We start from the raw sequence: 21,833 nt of genomic DNA, 5'->3' as shown, positions 1-21,833 counted from the left end.
AAACAATAGCTTCCTATTTTAACTAATTATTCTTCCTAACTAGGTTCAAATCAGGAAATATGTGGTTGGTTCAAAAAGGAGAGAGATGAGTTATTTTCTAAAACTACCATAATACTAGCCAAAATTGCTTCAAGTAAGAAAGTTACAGACCTGGTATAGTTTGGATTAATTTGATGCCAGATGGACTGATCTAAGACCAACCTATAGGAAACTGACCCAGAGGATTTATAAAAGTCATTTTTAGGATTTGGGTGAGGAACCCCTTGCCAACCACTTCTTGCCAATAGTTCTTATTTTTATCTTCCTAAAACGTTTTTTAACTACCTCCTTCTATAGAAAGTTTTAAAATATGATTTTAGTAAAAGGATTGTTTGTTTGAACCTATAGGCTCTGAAGGATATTTATCTTGGTGCCAAAATAGGTGACATTGAAGGGTTGTTTGAGTGAATACCCTTTCCAACTACTTGCCTATTCCCTAGATCACTACTCTTTCCTATTTTCAGGCAGATATGATCCTGGCCACTCATCTTCCCTTCTTTGTTAAGAGGGTAGTGGCAAAAGTCCAGAATCCTTTACCAACTATTGAAGATGATAAGAGGGCAGTTTACCTTTGCACAAGAATAGGGATACTGAATGAAGTTTTACCCCTACCACAAGTATTAGGGTAGGTTGAGGGATAATGGCAAAAGGGTGCACTATCATTCACACATAGCTCTCTTCTACTGCTGGTGTCTCCCCACCCTAGCCCCACAGCATTCCTCAAGGCCTGTGGGATTATTTGAGAACTTAAAAATTTAGGCACCATGAGGTAAAGGCTAGTCTGCTCCATTCTCATTACAACTCTATCTCTAAACATCAATAGGAGATACGCAGGAAAAAAAAAAGCATGAAGAACTAAATGGAGCCAAGAAAATGTTACAGTTAAAATTTGGGCAAGGTAGAGGCTCCTAAACAATTTTAACATGAGTCTTGCTTGACAGTCCTAAGAGATTCCAATGTTTTAAATCAAAACTTAAATAGAAAGAACATTACTTTAACATATAAAGTAATTTTTTCTTCTACTTTCCCGTATCTTAGAAGAATTAGAAAAGTAAAGTTTTTCAATTAAAAATTTTTTTTTCTCATATTCTTCCTTCACTTTAATTTAGAATATGCTCTGATATAGAACTCCAAAGAAGAAACATGTGTTGTATTTTCCCCCAATGCCACATCAATGATTCCTTATTTATTATGCCCATTAAATAATAGTAGTTATTACTACTACTGTATAATAATGCTTAGTTATTATATAAAATCATATTTTATATACATCACATGATTATATATGAATATAAGCACAAATACAAATATGTGTGTGTATATATATGTGTATGTATATATATATGTGTATATATATATATATATATATATATATATGTGTGTATGTGTGTGTGTGTATGTGCAAATAAACAAAAACAATTCTATCTCAGTTTTCTATGATTTCAGGTCATGCTCTCTCTGCTCTTTTTATCTGGTATAGCATGCCACTACTTGGTCATGTACAATTCCTACATGCTAGTTCCCTTTTAGTGTATATATATTTTCTCTCCATCTAGATTCTAAGCCAAAATTACATTTCTTTGTACCCTCAAAAGCATTTGGCATGATGCTTTGCACAAAATTTTTTTTTTAATGATGGATTTCACAGTTTTCCCCACCATCAATGGCATTAAGAATACTGTTCCTGCATTCCCCCATCAAAGCTATGTATGTATATATGTATACACAAATATAAACATTGTGTGTAATTTTGTTACTGTCAAATATAGAGAATAATTTGTACTAAGATAACAAAGTACTAACAAGATGGAGTTCTTAAGGCTCTAATTTAACAAAGGAAGAAAACTGATTCATAATTAACATATTTATCAAGTTCAGATTTTAAAAAGTTTGTTCTCTAAAATAGACTAAAGATTCAAAAACAACTTCAAAAATAACTAAACCCATTTAGTATATTCATTTGCTTAATAAACTTTTTGCCTATTGACTGCAAAGGTAAACCAGTCCAACTTGGTTCCAATGATCACAAATTCTAACGGACAAAAATGAATTGTGCCCTTGATTCATCTCTGCAGGTCCCATGAATAAGAATAATTTGAATTTTTTTAAACTAGGTTTCATTATTGTTTGGAAGGTAAATTTCTTACATGATCAGAAACTACAGACCTGAAATTTTTCTTTTGGAATGTTCCTTCGTGCTCCTTTTGCTAAAACTAAAGCTTCGTCCACTCTTCGACTTGCAAGGAGATCCTGAATTTGTCTTTCAAGAGGTAATGGAACCAAGATATATACTCCTTTACTGGTAGCTACAATCACTCTTCCTGTGCAGAAATATAAAGTTGTTGTATAAGAACATAAATATCATATTCTACATAATTTTTTATAACCCAGGTTTTTGATACATGATGCATTTCAAACAACTTTAATTCAACCTAAATATTTATTAAACTAATACTTTGTGCAAAGCATTGAATTAAATCCAGAAAAGATAGGGAAAAGACATGAAGATCCCTGTGTTCTACATGCAGAGATACAATTCACCCAATTTAAATTTTTAATTTTAAAATACCTAAAAACACTCCATCTTGTTTTTAGTTCAGTTAAAATTTGATAATCTTACCATAACTAAAGAGTGTTTACCCTAGTCCAATATGATTTCTTCCCACCCTGGAGCACTACAGGATTTTATGTATCGTCTGTACCACTTACCAAGACAATACCTCACATTATGTCACTAATGTTTGCAAAGCAGTTTACATACATTATTTCATTTGGGCTTCAACAGCCATAGATATTAAGTTTTATGATCTGTAATTTACATAAGTGGGAAAAACTGTTGCAGAAAGGCTGAACTGTTTATCATCATAGAATCAGAGGCAAAAATATGATTTCAAGTCAGGCTCTCTCTGTTCTTTTATTTTAGTACATTCAATGCCATGCTACTTAGCCTGTAGAACTCCTACATGCTAACTGTCTTTTCAGAAGTGTGTGTGTATGTGTGTGTGTATGTGTGTGTGTGTGTATAAAAACATACACACATTGCATACATATATATTTTTCCTTCTCCATCTAGATCCTAAATCCTTGTCACATTTCTTTGCATTCTTAAAAGCACTTAGCATAATGCCTTGCACAAAAAATTAAAAAAATATTATTTGATATCATAATTATTTTCACCATCTCAATGGCATTAAGAACACTATTTCTCTACTCCTTCCTCCACCTCCATCCCCTATTACAATTAAATTTTGTTTGCTAGATATAATTATTAATTCAGTATTTCAAAAGATCCAATGATTTCATTAGTAGGCACTCCCTTCCTTGACTCATACTGAGACTTCTCCATGTTTTAGTTCAAGGTTTCATAAACTGTTGCCCTCAAAAATACCAAGTCATATATCTGGTGACAAATCTTTTAGTGCTAAGCCTAAGGGCCAGCTGTAAAGGACCTATTAAATCTTGTGCTCTTATGACACAATATTCTAATAGTTAACCACACCATAAAAAGGCATCACAATGAAGATTTTAGTGGAGGATATAATCCTTAAACACTGAAATCTAAAATGCTTTCCCCCAACCCCCTTTTTAACCAGAAGTTGTCTCTAAATTTAGAATAAATACATGATCAAGAGTAAGGATCCTTATTTTGGAAGTCAAGTAAAGAGTACTATTGATTAAAATTGCAATGATCTATCATTTAGAATTGATTCTTTTTTAAATTAAAAAAGAATGTTATTGTTTGCTTGCTTTTGGTTTTCTATTTTTTCCCTTTTTAGTTTGATTTTTCTTATGCAACATGATAAATGTGGAAATATGTACAAAAGAACTGCACATGGTTAACATTTAAAAAAAAAAAAAAGAAAGAAAAAGTACTTTTCAAGTTTCAGAACATGTTTTTTCTGAACTGATTGTTCCAAAATCTAGAGCCTTACAGTACAACATTCCGAACCAAAGTACTACATGGGGCATTTTATATATAGCCTTCTTTCTGAAAAGTTATAAAATCTTTACACTACTTTATCTTTTTCAAAAATCCTGAGTTAATTAAGCAGGTAAACAAAATTCTTTTCATTTTACTAATGGGAAAACTGAAACCCAGAGAAACTGAAAACTTTACCTAGAGTCTGTAAGTGGTGTGGGGAAGATCACCTCTAGTTCTAGCTGCTACTATAAAGGATGTCCAAATATATTCTGTTGACTCTTAGGAAAGATCTACAAGAGAGTACTGTTCACCAACTCTCTTTTTATATAAAGAGAAAATATAAAACATGCTTTGCTAACTGAAAGTTAATTTATGATACCATTCAAAAAATTAAATTTTTTTTGCATAGTATTTGCTATTTGTTAATACCTTCAAAGTCCTGTAAAATGTGGCCTTCCTTAAAAGGCAGTGTCTGTTTTTGCTGTTGATCCAACATGCTATGCACTGTAATGAATTCATCATCTAGAGCTATTACATATGGAAAACAAATAGCTGCACCAATCACATTCTCTGACCAATGCACAGGGGCACGCTGGGATATCCCATCTACTGTGGCAAACATGCCTATAAAAAAAAGAGATAAAAAATTAACTGGAACAAAAATAAACTGTGAATGCTGTTTTTATACAGATAGGTTTGACTACACAATAAATTTATCATAAAGTTTTTGGAAACTAGATTAGATTGAAAGGAGGGAAGATGAACAGTCTAAGAAATTATAAGACTTAATTTTGTGAAGGGATTATGTATATCTTTCCCCAGGATTTAGATTCTAGATTCATTTCTGAGAGACAATGATTATAACTAAAAGCAGGGAAGGTGCTTTTAAACAATTTAAATAGCTTAATTGTTCACATTTTAAAATTTGCTTTGTCCCAAATATTTTTAAATAACTTTACTGCTAAGTCTTTAGATTTTCTTGACCCTACATATTACACTTTTTCAGTACTGTATGCATCCTATATATAACTATTTTCTTTAACCCATATTATCTAAAACTAAGACTATTATTTCCCTCCAAACCTGCTCCTTTTTCTTATTTGTCAGTGGTGCTACCATTCACTCAATATTACAAGATATCTGACTAGTTAGACTTCCCAGTCTAACTGACTGGATGACTACTTTGTGTCAGTCCCACTTCTATGGCCTCTCTCTCATCCATTCTTTCTTCTCTATGCCCATTGCCACTACTCTAGTATAGACCTTCATTACTATCCTGTTCTTCAGCAATAGTCTCTTAACTGATTTTTGACTATTTCCTTCTTTTTTTGTATTCTATATTACCCTTCACATTACAGCCAAAAATGGCTTCTTTCTGCTCAGATCTAGTCAAGTATCCATGTTGCTTGACTCATCCTTTCTGTTGCCTGAGGGTAGTTGGTCAAAGGAAGCCTTCCATAATCTGTTGCTATCCTCTTTTCAGGTGCTATTTCATTAGCTCCCTTAGTTATACTCTAGGATCCAATCAAAGAGGACTATGCTCTGTCCCCTAATATTCCTTGAACTTTCCAACCTGGATGCCTTTGGCTCAAGCAATTTCTGTCCTCTCTTTTCTTTATTTAATTCTTATCCATCTCTTAAAATAAAATTCAATTACCTCTTCTACGAAATTTTTCAGATTTTTCCAGATTGTAATTCATATGACCTCTTTCAGACTTCAATAAACACTGTTTTCAGCTATATTTCATGTGATAATTATCTGTTCTGCCTTGCCTATTATATTATCCTGGAAACTTCAAAAAAGCAGGAATTACATTTGACCTAAACTCCCTAAGAGTTCCCTGTACACAAAAGCTAAAAGTAAATTCTGAGTTAACAAATCACTCAAACAGGAAAAGCGGAATCAAACAAAGGCAATCTATGGGTAAAACTTTCACCAAATGTAAGAGAAAATTTAAAATGATAAGGAAATAGACAGACCCAAACCTGGCTTTGACTTCAGGTTAGATACATCTATCCCCCACTATAGTCAGGCTGTTGTGCAAAGCACATTCTCACAATAAATACAGAAAGCTGATAGTACAATAAGCCTCCTCAGCTGATACTAGCCATATAATAGTGTTTCTGTATACAGAATGAGAAGGGTGGAAGTCAGAAGTCAAAAACAAAGCCTGCAGACAGACAAAAAGAAAAGTGCACCATGCTTTTGCCAGACTAAAAGAATCATTTTACTGTCTGTGCTGAGTGGGGACTGTTGAACTAGCTGCTTGTTTAGAATCACTGAGGTAGACTATGGAAAAGGTTAGATCTCTCTCAGGATCTAATTTAGGAGTTAGCGCTCTCAGGAAGCAGCACTGACCTTCAACTATCAACAAAAAAAAAATAAAGTACCAACATGATATAGCTAAGAAAATAAAAAAAGCAATATTAAATTAAGAACAGTGTGGAGCAAAAAGGAAAGTTATATGACTTGAGAAAAGGATTAAGAGAAGTTTTGGCTAAGACAGAAATCAAAATAATGACCAAATGGGGAGGTAATGACAATAAATATAAAATTGCTCCCATTGTCATAATGATCTGGAATTTTTGAAGCATTTCCTGCACAAAAACCTAGGGTCCCACAATCTCTAAGTAGCACAACCAAGATTTGAACCTAGATTTTCTGACTGTAAACCCAAGTATTCTACAGTTACAAAGTAAATGTTACCTTTCAAAATGCTTTCAGGAACATACTAAGAACTGATGTATTGCCAGGAGGAAGACAGTGGCAGTGTGATTTTTTATTAAGTATGTATAGCAAATACCCAATGGTAGAAACTTATTCTACCCTTGTAATTTAGAACCCAAGTATTCTACAGTTACAAAATAAATGTTACTTTTCAAAATGCTTTCAGGAACATACTAAGAACTGATGTATTGCCAGGAGGAAGACAGTGGCAGTGTGATTTTTTATTAAGTATGTATAGCAAATACCCAATGGTAGAAACTTATTCTACTCTTGTAATTTAGTCTTAGAGAGTTGCGTGGAAGGCTGGGAGAGTGCTCTTTCTATGACACAACTAATAAGTGTCAGAGGTGGGACCTGAACACTTGTCTTCCTAGCTCCGAGGCCAATTAATGTACACATTGCCTCTAACTAATTTGAATGAGTCATTTATGAAAAGAGAAGCTATATGGTGGCAATATTGTATTTTGATGAGTTCTACCCCTCTCCAAATATAAAAGTACCTCAACTCAGTCACTTCTTAACATGCTCACAGTAATAGCAATTCATAGCTAGACATAAAGAACATTGGTTGATATTCTTGTCCTGGTAGAAATATGGGTTATACAGTTTTTAAAGAAAATAAGTGAGTGTAACAATCTGTAAATGCACCTGAAAATGTTATTTCTTTTTAAAGAAAAATTAAATTCCTAAAAATATATATATGTACATATGTCTGTTTATGTGTGTGTGTTACAATTACCAAAATTATGACAGAGGATTCATAATGGCAGAGATGAAAAGTAGACTAAAGTTTTGATGACTATTTTGCTTAAAAATAAAGAAGCAATCCTATATTATATCACAATATAGGAATTTACTCTCATATGGGTTGAAGAGGAAACAATGTATACAAATCTGAAGGGTTTAAAAGTTTCCTGAACTTCTAGAAAGTAAGATCGGATGAAGAAGGGATTTTTAGAAGGCTATATAGATTAAGATTAGGAGGGCAGAATGAATAGATAAGATAATAACAGACAAAAGAGGGACTTATAAAGAGAAGGGTAAAATAAGATAATCTAGGAGAGAGGCTGAGAAGAAAAATAGTAGGTAAAAATAACTGAGCATAGACTAATATCTTACACCATTTGACAAGTTAAGGCCAAAATGGATACATGACCTAGATATAAAGAGAGATTTTACAAGGAAATTAGAAGAACAAGGAACATGTTATTTATCAGATTTAGGGACAGGTAAACAATTTATAACACAAAATAGAGACCAAAATTAGGTGTAAAATAAATCATTTCAATTCCATGAAATAAAAAAGATTTTGTACAAATAAATGTAGCCAAAATCAGAAGGAAGGCAGAAATTTGGGAAGAAAAAAATTATAGACAGTTTATCAAATAAAGTTCCCATATAAAGTTCTCATATCTACAATATATAAAAAAAACTTTGCTTAATGCATAAACATATGATCATTCCCAATTTATAAAATGGTCAAAGGATATAAATAGACAGTTTTCTAATGAAGAAATCAAAACAATGTATAGTCATATGAAAAAATACTGTAAATCATTATTGATTACAAAAATGCAAATTAAAACAACATAGAGATATCATTTTATACCTACCACATTCATCAAAATGATAGAAAAATTAAGTAACAAATGTTGGAGTGGATGTGGAAAAATTAGGAAACTAATTGTTGATAGAATTGTTGATAGAACTGATCCAAATATTTTGGAGAATAATCTAGAATTATATCTAGAGACCCAGCAATACCACTACTTGGTTTATTTCTGAAGATGATTAAGGATAAAGGAAAAGAACCTATATGTTCTAAAATGTTTATAGCAGCTCTGTGTAGTGGAAAGTTGTGATTATATGATTGTGCTAAAAGAGATGATGAACTCAATGATTTTAGAAATACATAGAAGCACTTACACAAAATAACAAAGAGTAAAATGTGCAGAACCAAAAGACCATTGTATATAGCAAAAGCAGTACTGATTTAAGAACAATTTTGAGCAAATAAGCTATTTTGAATGTTATGAATACCCAAATTAACTATAAAGGACAAAGAAGAAAGCTGCTCTCTCATCTAGAGAAAGAACTGATAAATAGATGTACAGAATAATTTTACTGATAATTTTGTTATATATTTGAAAGAAATGTTAGGCATAGTAGATTGACAGTTTCACGTGTAATCATTTTTTTTTGTACTATGTTATAGAAATGTTTAATTCCATAAACTAAAAATGAAATAAAATAAAAAGGAAGATACATTGATTGTTTCATGTCCTGCATTTTTTCGTTTAATGAAAAATGTCTCTGTTACATTGGCTTGCCACCAAGTTGCTTCTTAAAACCTTGGGAAGGATGAAATAGATTTTGGGTGTCTCTGTTCACACTCTTCTCCATCACTAGTAGTACCCTTAACACAAACATTCTAATTTCAAATCAACCAGTATTTATGCAAGGTACTGTGTGAGGAGGCAAGGAAGTTCTGTGCAAGGTGCTGGAGGTACAAGGCTAAATTTTAAAAGAGGTAGTGTCCTCAGCAAAGCGACATTCTGGTTGAGATTGGTCTTCAAATATAATAGATTAATAAAATGCAATATAATTTGAGATCAGAGAGTACACTAACAACTAAGAGTATCAAAGAAGATTTCTAATACATAGAAAGTAACACCTAAACTTCACTGAAGCTCAAGTCACTAGGAGGTGGAGGTATGGAAGATATACATGCCAGGTATGTAAGATAGCCTGAGAAAAGGCAAAGAGGAAGGAGATAGAATGATAAGTTGGGAAAGTTGGGAGGAGGAGGAGTAAGAACAACAAGAACAATGAGAATAACTAGAACAAAGAGAACAAGAAGAACAAGAACAAGAAAGCTGTAAAAGAAACAGCATGAAGTTCAGTACTGGCTAACCTTGCTATTCGAATAAACCCACCAATATTAATTGCTATCAACGCTGATGTCAAGGTATTTTATTCTATGTATTTTACAAACATTATTGTGAAAAGTCCACAGGCTTTACCAGACTGCCAAAAAAATCAAGAACCTCTGTTCTTTCTTTAGAACATGGCAAGGATATTCCACACACACCCCCTTTTAAAAAATAAACTATCTACTGGTCTCAAACACTTAACACTTTCTAGCTGTGTGCCCCTGGGCAAGTCATTTAACCCCAACTGCCTCAGCAAAAAAGCAAAAAATAAATTAATAATTAAATTAGCTATTAAAAACTTAGGGAAAGTTGATAGAAAAGAAGTTAAGTATGGATCTGGAATTGAGGTTTCAGTTTTTTTAAAGAAAGCTTTAATGTGGAACTTAGACTTTTATTGCCATTTTGGTTGTGAAAGGATTTTCTTAGAGATATGAATTTTTAAGGTATATGGTAGCAAAAACTAAAACTAATTTTCTTAAAACCAATCCTACTGCAAAATATTACAACCCTCCTTAATAACAAGATAAGAAATTGCCACCTTTGTAGATTAAGATATATGCTAACAGAATTTTGACACCTTTTTAAAAGAAACTAGAGGCACCACTTCTACATTTCAGCAATGGTTGCTAAAATGAATAGAAAACAAAATGGTTGTTATGAGAAATGTGAATATTACTGAAAATGCCATCACATTTTTCTTACCTAGTCCTCCAGGGCCAGCCAGCAGAAATTCTTGCCTCCCTATCCTCTTCACAATTGGCTGTCTCTCTTCACTGCAATATGGGAACAGATCCTGGGAAGTCCCTGTATTGTAATTCAATATGATGTACTGTGTAGTGAGTGCCAGGCATAAAAAGTGGCCATCCACAGCCACAGCAAATGGCTGCTCTGGGGTTGACACTTCTTTTACAATTTGGACTCGGTCTTCATAGACCATAAACATCTGAATGGTCCTACGTTTGACTGAAATGATACAAACCTCCACACAAAAGGGGTCCCCACTTACAGGATTCTCATTTAAAGCAAAAGTCACTGCCCCCTTTATTCGAGCACCTGAAGGGATAGGTTCAAGGTTTATCATGTTAACCAATGCAATGGTATTGTCACAAAGCACCAGGAGCCTATTGAGGGCTGATGCTGCTTTCAATTCATTCACTGGCTTCTTGAAACCCAGATATTTATGCCGCTGCTTTGTGGCAGAGAAAGTGACCTTTCCAGTTGGTGATATATTTTCTTCCAATAGGAAGTGGTAGATGAAACATTCATTGGTACCAACATAAAGGTTCTTTCCACAGCACTCAATGCATTCAATATTGATGTGATCTTTGTCGCCCATCAGGAGCTCCCGCTCGATGGCAGAGACCAGTCTGAAAGCCTTGATGTTCATCATTTCTCTCAAATGATCTACTGGAAAAGAATGAAGACAAACATTTTAATCTGCAGTAGCAAAGAAAGAAAAAATGGTTTAGATCAAGCTATACACAAACACAGTCTAATAGATCAGTGGAACAGAGTTAAAAAGCAGAAAAAAACTGAGCTCGACAATTCATTGTTGAATAAATCTGAGAGTATGAATTACTTTGGAAAGGATTCTTCATTCTCATCTGAAGAAGAAATCAGAAAAGTGACTGGAAACAATCTGGCAAAAATTAGATTTAGACCAATATCTTATACCACATACCATAACAAGCACAAAATGTGAATTATTAAAGGTTATAACATTTAAAAAATTAAAAGAGAAACAGTTCAGATATCTTCCACAGATATGACTTATAAGAGGTTATTATCAGAATTTAGAGATGCAAACATAGGGGCAGGAGACAGGGTGGCAGCAACGTGAATGAAAAAGAGGAGCAATATTAGCAACACTGTCTAGGGTAGAATCAGCAGGCCTGACAAATGAATAAATATGCTGAGATGAAGGAGAAAGAAGATTCAAAGAAGATTCTGAATCCATGGGATTTAGAATTGGAAGAAACCTTAAATATCATGAAAATTCTACCTGAGAACTTAAGTGATTTGTCCAAGATTGCACACAGTAAATAGCAAAGCTAGAATTTGGATCCAGGTCCTGACTCTAAATCCCATGATTTTCTCACTACTTTTGAGTCTGTGAGATATAAAATGGAAGTAATTAGGAAGAGGATCAAGTGCTTTTGTGAAGGAGGAGGCTTAGAGGATGACAAATTCAATTTTAGATATGTTGAGTTTGAGGTATTCATGGGAAATCTAGGTGAAGATGTATGAGAGAGTGTATGAGAGAGTGAAATAAGGAACTAAAATCCTAGGGAATGTTACAGGTGAGGATAAAGATATGGAAGACACTTGCACAAAGGTGATAACTAAAACTATAGGAATAGATAAAATTATCAAGGGAGAAAATGTAGAAAGAGGGTCAAGGACAGAATTTTAGAGGTTGTCTAATTGCCTCGTAACATAAAACCATGGGCTACATAAATAATTACAAGACCTGGAGTTGGCTGAGGTCTAAGAGGTAATGGAGGCACAGAATCTTAAGATCTGGACCCAGAAGGGATCTTAGAGATCATTTAGTATTATACCCTTTTTTTTTTTACAGATGAAGAAATTGAGGACCCAAAAGTTTGAGTGACTTGCCAATGGCCACATAGTGGCATATCTGAGATTCAAGTTCAGATGTAGTAACATTAAAGAAATATCAAACAAACATACTGAACAAAAACCCTGGGCTATTCGGCATCTCCGCAGAAGGCAATACCATTTTCCCAATCCCTCAGGCTCAAAATCTTGACTTCTTATTATTTCTCACCCCCATATCAAATAGATGCCAAGACTTTCCATTTCATCTCTGCAACATTTTTCTAATATTGCCTCTTCTTTTCCTGGAACATTGTCACCACTCTGGTATAGGTCCTCAACACTTTATACCTGAATTACTCTAACAGCCTATTGGTGAGTCTGTCTGCCTCAAGTCTCTTCCCACTCCAATGCATCTTCCTTCCAGCCATCTCTATTTGGTATTCAAAATTCTTCATAACCTAGCCCCCTCCTACTCTTCCTAGTCTTAATTTTCTAGCAAGCACTCTTCAATCCACTGACAGTGGCTTCTTTGCTGCTTCCCAAATAATCTCTCTACCTTCTACCTTCCCATGTTTCCTTTAAATCTCAAAATCTCATATTCTTACAGGAAATGTTTCCCAACCTTTCTTAATTTCAGTGTCCTTAAGTCTCTTACTTATTATCTACTTATCTTGCTTTTATCTTGTTTGCAGATATTTGTTTGCTTGTTGTCTCCTCAATTATACTGTGAGCTCCTTGAAACAAGGACTGTCTTTTGCTTGTTTTGTATCCCCAATACTTAATACAATGCCTAGCACATAGCAAATGTTTACTGAGGAATCCCCTAGAATTTTTTGTCTTGAATGAAAATAAAAACAGATTACTGTCAAGCTCTTTATACTAACATAAAAGCTAAATACTTAGGTTTGTAACCAATTGCCTCATAAAAAGGAAGTAAAAATAGGCAACCATAGTTTACAATTCTATTACATTTTTAAACTATTACTGACAGTCCTGTAACTTTAGTTGCTATAAGCAATGGAGCACTGAGCTTGGAACACATATTCTACCCAGTTATTATGAGATAACAATTTTCTTAAATCTTGATCAATATGGGGCAGTATGGTGGATTCTCTATGAATTAATTACTTACCTTCACAACCTACACAAAATACTTTAATAATGTACTAATGTAAATACAAGTGCCTCAAAGGTCTACACAGAATATACATACAAATATATTCTCTGGGGCTTTACTCTTCTTCACAAAAGATCACTCTGACTAGCAATACTTCTAAAAGAGGGGGAGTTTAGGGATTTAATTTTAGTTACAACTATATGATCTGGAAGGCCATGAAAAAAAGTGATTTTTCCTGGTGATCACTCTAAGTATGAATTAAAGTTATTTCTTAAAAGTTCAATAGTCACTGTCATGATTGGGTTCTTCTTCTTCTTTATAATAACAGCTTTTTATTTTTCAAAATACATGCCAAGATAAGTTTTCAACATTCATCCTTGGAAAATTCTGTGTTCCAAATATTTCTCTCTTCCTCTTCACCTCTCCTCACACTAGACAGCAAAAATTCAATAGAGGTTAAATATGTGTAATTTTTCTAAACACATTCAGATCAAAAGGGAAAAAAAATGAGAAGAAAAAAAAAAAAACACAAGCAAACAACAACAAAAAAGGGAGAAAACACTATATTGTGGTCTACATTCAGTCCCATAGTCCTCTCTCTGGATGCAGATGACTCTTTCCTTCACAAGTCTATTGGAATTTCCTTGAATCACCTCATTGTTGAAAAGAGCCAAATCTACTGTTGGTGGAATTATGAAAACATCCAGCCATTCTGGAGAGCAATTTGGAACTATGCTCAAAAAGTTATCAATTGTGCATACCCTTTAATCCAGCAGTGTTACTACTGAGCTTATATCCCAAAGAGAGCTTAAAGAAGGGAAAGGGACTTGTATGTGTAAAAATGTTTGTGGCAGCCCTCTTTGTAGTGGCAAGAAACTGGAAATTGAATGGATGCCCATCAATTAGAGAATGGCGGAATAAATTGTGGTATATGAATGTTATGGAATATTATTGTTCTGTAAGAAATGACCAGCAGGATGATTTCAGAAAGGCTTGGAGAGACTTACATGAACTGATGCTGAGTGAAATGAGCAGGACTAGGAGATCATTATATACTTCAATAACAATACTATATGATGATCAATTCTGATGAATGTGGCTCTCTTCAACAATGAGATGAACCAAATCAGTCCCATTTGTTCAATAATGAATAGAACCAGCTACACCTAGTGAAAGAACTCTGGGAAATGAGTGTGAACCACTACATAGCATTTATAATCCCTCTGTTTTTGTCTACCTGCATTTTTTATTTCCTTCACAGGTTAATTGTACATTACTTCAAAGCCCGATTTTTCTCATGCAGCAAAATAACTATATGTATATGTATACATATATTGTAATTAAGGCATACTTTAACATATTTAACATGTGTTGATCAATCTGCTATCTGGGGGAGAGAGTGGGGGGAAGGAGGGGAAAAATTGGAACAAAAGGTTTTGCAATTGTCAATGCTGAAAAATTACCCATGCATATATCTTGTAAATAAAAAGCTTTAATTAAAAAGAAAGAAAGAAAGAAAAGAACCAAGTCCATCACAGTTGATCATCATATAATCTTCTTGTTGCTGTGTACAATGTTCTCTTGGTTCTACTCACTTCTCTTAGCATCAGTTCATATAAATCTCTCCAGTCCTTTCTAAAATCAACCTGTTGGCTGCTCTTGTAACAGAAACCTTCAGCCAGATGAGACCCTTCCATTCACTCAAAACATGGTAGATAGAACTCACTCTCTTGGAATTCTTGGAACAGTGATTCTCTTCCCCTGCTGGGTCCCAGCTAGTAAGGATCTTCCCTGGTAGGGGTAGGAAAGGGAGCCAAAATAGTATCTCTTAATTTGGGAAGAGAAAGTTATCTACAGTAAAATGTGAAAAAAAAAGTATCTTTAAAGAATTAAAGGCAATCATGGCTAATAAAATGCATATAAAACAATTTGTAAACAAAGCTAAATATATTCTTAAAAAAAAAAATCAACCTGTTGATCATTTATTATAGAACAATAATATTCCATAGCATTCATATACCATAACTTATTCAACCATTCCCCAACTGATGGGCATCTACTCAGTTTGCAGTTCCTTGCAACTATAAAAGAGTTACTATAAACATTTTTGCACATGTGAGTACTTTTCTCTTTTTTTATGATCTCTTTGGGATACAAGCCCAGTAGACATATTGCTGGACCCAAAGAGTATGCCCACTTTGATAGCCTTTTGGGCATAGTTCAAAATTATTCTCCAGAATGGTTGGTATGATTGGGTTTTTAATGAAAAATGTAGAGGTTTAGATTATAGAAAGAAGATTCAGCTGGCTCATCAAATAAATCCATCTGAAGTCCTCAAGGTAATGTAACGTGGAAATTAGGAGAAGTATATAGAAACAGAAAAATGTAATGAGAAATGGGAAACATGAAAATATCGAAAACATTGAAGCTTACTAGGAGCAGAGAAAGGGAGAATAGAATAATGATGCCTCTGCTACTATCAATAACTTTCTTGTGTAACATAAACAGCACAGAATTGAAATGAATCATTAGTGTTGCTCCAGAAACAAATCTGAACGAACCCCAGAGAAAGACAAGTAAAGAAAGGATGAAGAACCTCAACAATAAACAAATTAAAAAGAAATTATGGCATAGAATCTGAGAAGAGCTAAAAAGTTCTCTTCTAATAAAGAAGAAAATGAGCAAAGCAAATGGCCTAAAACTGATAGGGAATAGAGAATCTCAAGGGTGAGGTTTATTAATTGAAATAGTTCAGGATTTGTAGTCAGAAGCTCTGTATTCAAATCACATCAGTGTGGCCTTGGACAAGTCATTTAATTTCTCAAAGCCTTTGTTTCCTTTTCTGTGAAATCAAGAATTCCTAGATTAGGAATTGTAGGGTGAGTAAGAAGGCAGGGAGAGAGTTTGAATCTAAATTTTATGACTAAACGCAAGGCTTTCTCTACTACAATTCAATTCAATACAAACATTTATTATTACACCATGCTGATAGTGAAGCTGGTTTTCTGGAGAGCTAACACTCAAATGTCATTTTAAAATATATAGGGGTGAAAAAAACAATTCTTAAGCATCTCATCTTCTGACAATACACATACACACACATACATGCACATATGATAAATAATAGCTAATAGTCTTAAGTATGATAATCCTGAAATAGAAATAATGTAGTACTATGGGAAAAAAAAATTTCCTCTCAAAGAAGAGGACCTGGGTTCAAATCCTGCATTTGTCCATGGGCAAATCACTTAACATCTTTGTTCCTGAGTTTTTTCATCTGTAAAATGAAAGAACCGGGCTAAAGGCCTCTGAGATTCCTTCTAGTTCTAGATCTATGAAACTATGATTGCTTAACTGCCAATTCTTTTTTTAAATTTTTAAACATTTTTATGTAAAGTTTTGAGTTCCAAATTCTATTCCTCCTTTATCCCTCCTTGAGACAGTAAATAATCACCTATAAGTTATACAAGTGCAATTATATAAAACATTTCTATATTAGTTATTTTATACAAGAAGATTTGAATAAAAGAAAAAAATTAAAGTAAAAAAATAACATCCTTCAGGCTATATTTAAATAATTTCAGTTATTTCTCTGGAGGTGCATAGTATGCTTCATCACTGGAATTTTCAAGCAGGATTGTCTTAGATGACTGAATTGCTGATAGTTCACACAATATTGCTGTTACTGTATAAAATGTTCTTCAGGTTCAGTTCATTTCACTATGCATCAATTCAAGAAAGTCTTTCCAGGTTTTTCTGTAATCATCCTGCATGTCATTTCTCATATACAATCATATTCCATTACAATCTTATACCACAGTTTGTTTAGCCATTCCCCAATTGATAGGCATTCTTTTGATTTTCAATTCTTAGCCATCACAAAATGAACTGCTGTAAATATTTTTGTATAAATAGATCCTCCCCACCCCCCTTTTTTTTTTACATCTTTGGGATATAGACCTAACAAAGGTATTGCTGAAAAACATCAAGAAACCTAGATTACTGATAAGCGATGTTGTCCTTTACTAGCTGTGTGACCTTAGACAAGTCACCTTACCTTTCTAGGCCTCAATTTTCTTAGTGCTAAATAAAGGGACTTGGACTTGGACTAGATAATCTCCAATTTTTTTTTTTCCAGAAATATTCTGTGGCTATTTTCCTATAATTTGAGCCAATATAATCAGTCCTCGCAAATCCACAAAGCAGATAAAGATTGATCTCAGATGCTATCTTCTCCATGAAGCCTTGAAGGAGTGCAGGACCAGGAGTCAGAAAGCCCTGGGCTTGCATCTCACCTGTCATTTATTAGCTATGTGACTGTAAGGAAGTCACTTAACCTGTTTCCTCATCTACATAGAGGAGATAGTGATACTTGTATTGCCTACCTCATAAAGCTGTTGTGAGTTTCCAATGAGAAAATATGTATTTAAAATGTTTTGTAAAATCAAAAGCAATGTTAGCTATTAGGATTTCCTAACTTCTCTGAAAAAAAGAAAAAGGGTATTTTTTGCTCATTTTTTACATAACATTCTGTCTGAACCTCTTCTTTCCACTTAACTTATCTAATATCTTAGTTATAGGGGCACTTATACTTGTTTTTATCCCTAATTTGATTATAAACTCAGCATGAGATCCATCTTTGTATTAGTGGCCACTTCTGACCAGTCCCTTCTTTTCAGTTCTCTGCATCCCAATTTTCAACCAGACCTCCTTCTCCTGTTCTGTTGCGTAAGATTGTTTTGTCAAAGAAGTGAAGTAGCAAATTAATTTACATTGAGGTAATAAAAGATTGACTAGAGAATTTAGGTAATTTGAAAATTGCCTTAGGACTTGAGTTAAGGAATGAAGTACTAGAGAGAGCTCCCTCTTTGAAATGATACTCTGAAAAAGGTTTAGGTTTATGGAAGCTGAAAGTGGACTTTTTCTCATTGGCTACTTAGTGGCCTGCCATGGGCCCTTCTGAGAATTAAGAAGACCAGATGCAGTTTTAAAAGTTGTTATGATTTTGGCATAGAATAGCTAAAGCTATAAATCATCTGAGGACTCATTTTAAAGGAACCCAGGTTAAGAACTTAATCCTAATACTTGTTTTAAAGTCTTGCCTTATCACAAAGAAGGTTTACAGAAGACAGCGTGTTAAGCCCTAGAGTGGCACACCAACTATATAACTTGAGCATTACCATTAATTTAAGATGGACCCTGGAAAGCAGTGTAAGTAGTTCACCTGGAAGAATAGTTTGGAGATCTGGTGTCTAGTGTTGTTGCTGATAGAAACCGAATGTTTGACTTTACGAAATTCAACCTCTTTGGACTTCAGTTTTCTTTGCTGTAAAATGAGGGAGTTAGGCTATTATTGGATCATCTCGAAGATCTTAATCATCTTGAAAATTCAAAATTCCATGGTTCCTTCTGGTTGATATATGACCTTCTGCAATATGCCACCTCCTTCTGCAAAAAAAAACAAAGAGAGAGAAAATTAAAATAATTTTTAAAAAAAACTGTGAATTGGGTAGAGGAATTCTCTCAGAATTTTTTTTTTTGTCCTCAGTATAGAGAACTCTTGGTGAGAAAACTCCCTCTACCCATGCAGATCAGTATCTTCTGTGCACTTTACCTTCTTAGAAAATGTCTAGCGGCACAAAGAAGCTAAGTGACCTGTCCAGGATCACCAGATCCTGTATGTGTATGTGTCAGAGATGGAACTTGAAACTAGATTGTCAAATCTTTGAGCAGCCTTCTAGACACCAGACTTCCTCCTTAATGTGTCAGAAGATATGCCTCCTCAATTCTTCAGTCCTCCAAAAAGACATGAAATGAAATTGTAAAAATAAGTCTTTGCTGGGAAGCCAGTCATTTATCATTTTGGTTTAGAAAAAAAAATTTCCTTATCCTTATCACATTCTTCCTTATCACATACAAACTTCATGCCTGCCAATTGTATTTCTACCATCAGCAGGGTGACCTAACAGGGAAACCTTTCCCATGAAGAGAAATTAGACTTCAGCTTTTCTAGCACTTTCTAAGAACATGGTTTCTGTCCTCAAAATGTAGTTACTTGATTCTGTCTTCCCAACACAATCCTGCTACTTTATAATTAATCTTTGTTCAGTTTCTCTATTTCTCTATTCTATTGTGTTACTTCTACAGAATTGCCCAAAAGACTACTTAGATTGTAAACCAGGAACACAACAGGAGGTACTTAATAAGTGATATGAGATACATCATGATATCTGTAAAACTGTTTTACTTTCCCAATGTTTAGTAGTAATATTTTAAACAAGATATGAAGTCCACAGGAAAAATCTTCACTTATAAGATCTCTAGCATTAATTTTCATTTTGCCAAAATATATATTTTATATAGGGAGTATACACCACTCAAGAACTTCTTTAGAAAAACTATCAGGAAGGAAGATATTCAGGCTACTGAAAATAGGCAAAGCTGAAATACATAAGAGTTTCCCTCCAGGTGACATTTTACTGGTTAAAATAATTTCCCTAGATGATACACAGTCCAACTACCTGGTGACAAATGTAGAAAACAAGCTGAGTAGGGATAGCCCACAGTGAACCAGCAAGTATCCAGATGGTACCCATCAGCTGGTGTGAGATACAGGACCTTAGGACACAATTATGCAAGTTTGTACATGTGTAGCCTGACTTCCTATAAATATAGTAACTACATCCTTTCACTTTATTGGGGGCATTTGTTTCCTAATGCAAACAAAACAAAAAGACCTTGGGCTTACCAGAAACCACATTTAGAAATAACTTTCTGAACCTTCCAGTATATTTGAAGAATTATTTCTGTGAGCACCACAAATTCCACAAATGAGCCTTTTTTTTAACCTTTGAGATGCCAGCCAAAAAAAAAAAAGTGGAGGATTTTCACAGATTGATGCTCTAGCCAGTGCTATATGTAGCCTTGATTCCTTGCTTTCTTTCCTTCTCTGGTCTTATATTTTGATTCTCATTATACCCTTTCCCAGTCTCTGGCTGAAGAAGTAAGAAAGTAGCAAAAAAAAAAAAAAAAAAACTAACTCTCTGTGACAAAATAGAAGTGGGATCAGGGGCAAATAATTTGATTTCTTTGAGTCTTGGTTTTAATAGAATTAAACAGTGGCACTAGATGACCTCAACATCTTTTATATTTCTAAAATTATATTCTTCTAATGATTAAAGTGTTCTATTTTTTTCCCATGGGATTTTTCCCTTCACAAAACATGGAGGGGAGGAGGGGAGGAGGGGAAGAGAAGGGGGAAGAAAGGGAAGTAAGTTTTCAGAAACTTTGACTTAAGAACCAACCAAGTCAGATCCTTTTAAGAGCACTCAAAGATGAAACTGGAAGAATAACAACAGATAGATGAAAAATGGAACAGGCCTATTGGTCTTTCCATAAAAACAAACAAACAAATAAACCATCATCAATGGTTACAAATGAACTATATTTGGAATCAACACTTCAGTAGTTGGTCAGCATCAGAAATAAGCAACAGAAATAGCACTAAAGACAAAGATGGGAAGAGAAGATGCACTGGGCTAAGAAGAAATCTCAGCTAAAGGCAATAATTTTGAAAGTATGGAGAGATCAATTTTTATGATATCTAAAAGATAAAGATACTAAATTATTACAGAAGTGTTAGGATACAGCAGAAAAAGCCAAGACTTTGAAATATGAAGACTTACATTTAAATGCAGTCTTGGATATTACCACCTGTGTGACTAAACCATTTAAACTTTATGCCTCTCTCCTCACCTGTAAAATGAGATGAATGAACTAGATAAATCTTCTATCTCTAAGTTTACAATTCTATGATGGGAGGGGGGGAGGAGGAGAGGGGGAACCATATTTTAAAAAATGATTGAAAGCAAATTTCAACTACTAAGACCTATTTACTCATCTTTATTAAATCTTTATGTGAATGGCCCAAATATTAAAGATATCCTTATAGTTTTATTATTTATTAGCATTATGACACAGAAACAGATGTTTTCTAAAGTTTTCTCCAGCATACCACATCTTCACATGTACAAATCTAAATGAAAGGTACAGGGAATATGAGATTCTTTAAACTTAATATCAGACTATCGAGCCTTGTTATATTTCACTTTTTGGTTTTGGCCAGTTTTTCTAATTTATGGACATAACTGTTGAATCCTGATTCTATCAAACAATATACATTTATTAAATATCTATAGTAAAACAGGCACCAGATGATAAAAAGTCAAAAAAATAAAATTATTGCTTTCAAATAGTTTACATTCTATTAGGAGACACAGCATGTAATATGCATGTGTATATCACATGTACATACACACAAAAGAGTCAATTTCAAGATTGAAGACACTAGCCATTGTCAGAGGGATCAGGAAAGACTATAAAAAAGGCATCATTTGAACTAAGTCATGAAGAAAGTAAGAGATTCTTCAAGACAGAGGTGGGACAATAATCCATGAATGAAGACAGCTAAAGAAAAGACCTGGAGATTTAAAAAGAAGGCTGTAGGTGAAATAAGTCAAGAAGGTCAGGATGGCT

General features: G+C 33.9%; 1 protein-coding gene across 1 annotated transcript in view; it reads right to left on the bottom strand.

Moving 5' to 3' along the window:
- Window positions 1-11,015, bottom strand: part of TGFBRAP1 (transforming growth factor beta receptor associated protein 1) — a 43,458-nt gene extending 32,443 nt beyond the window's left edge. The window contains exons 1-3 of the mRNA XM_051984309.1: window positions 10,325-11,015; window positions 4,391-4,585; window positions 2,206-2,360 (exon numbers count right to left, since the gene is read on the bottom strand). Of these exons, the coding sequence (XP_051840269.1) occupies window positions 2,206-2,360; window positions 4,391-4,585; window positions 10,325-11,012 (1,038 nt within the window). The 5' untranslated portion in view covers window positions 11,013-11,015. The remainder of the gene's footprint in view (window positions 1-2,205; window positions 2,361-4,390; window positions 4,586-10,324) is intronic.
- Window positions 11,016-21,833: the final 10,818 nt, after the last annotated feature.

The sequence above is a fragment of the Antechinus flavipes genome, chromosome 3, assembly GCF_016432865.1.
Source record: "Antechinus flavipes isolate AdamAnt ecotype Samford, QLD, Australia chromosome 3, AdamAnt_v2, whole genome shotgun sequence".
NCBI lineage: Eukaryota > Metazoa > Chordata > Mammalia > Dasyuromorphia > Dasyuridae > Antechinus > Antechinus flavipes.
Note: the sequence above shows the minus strand (reverse complement) of the source record. Positions and strands in the feature narration are given on the sequence as shown.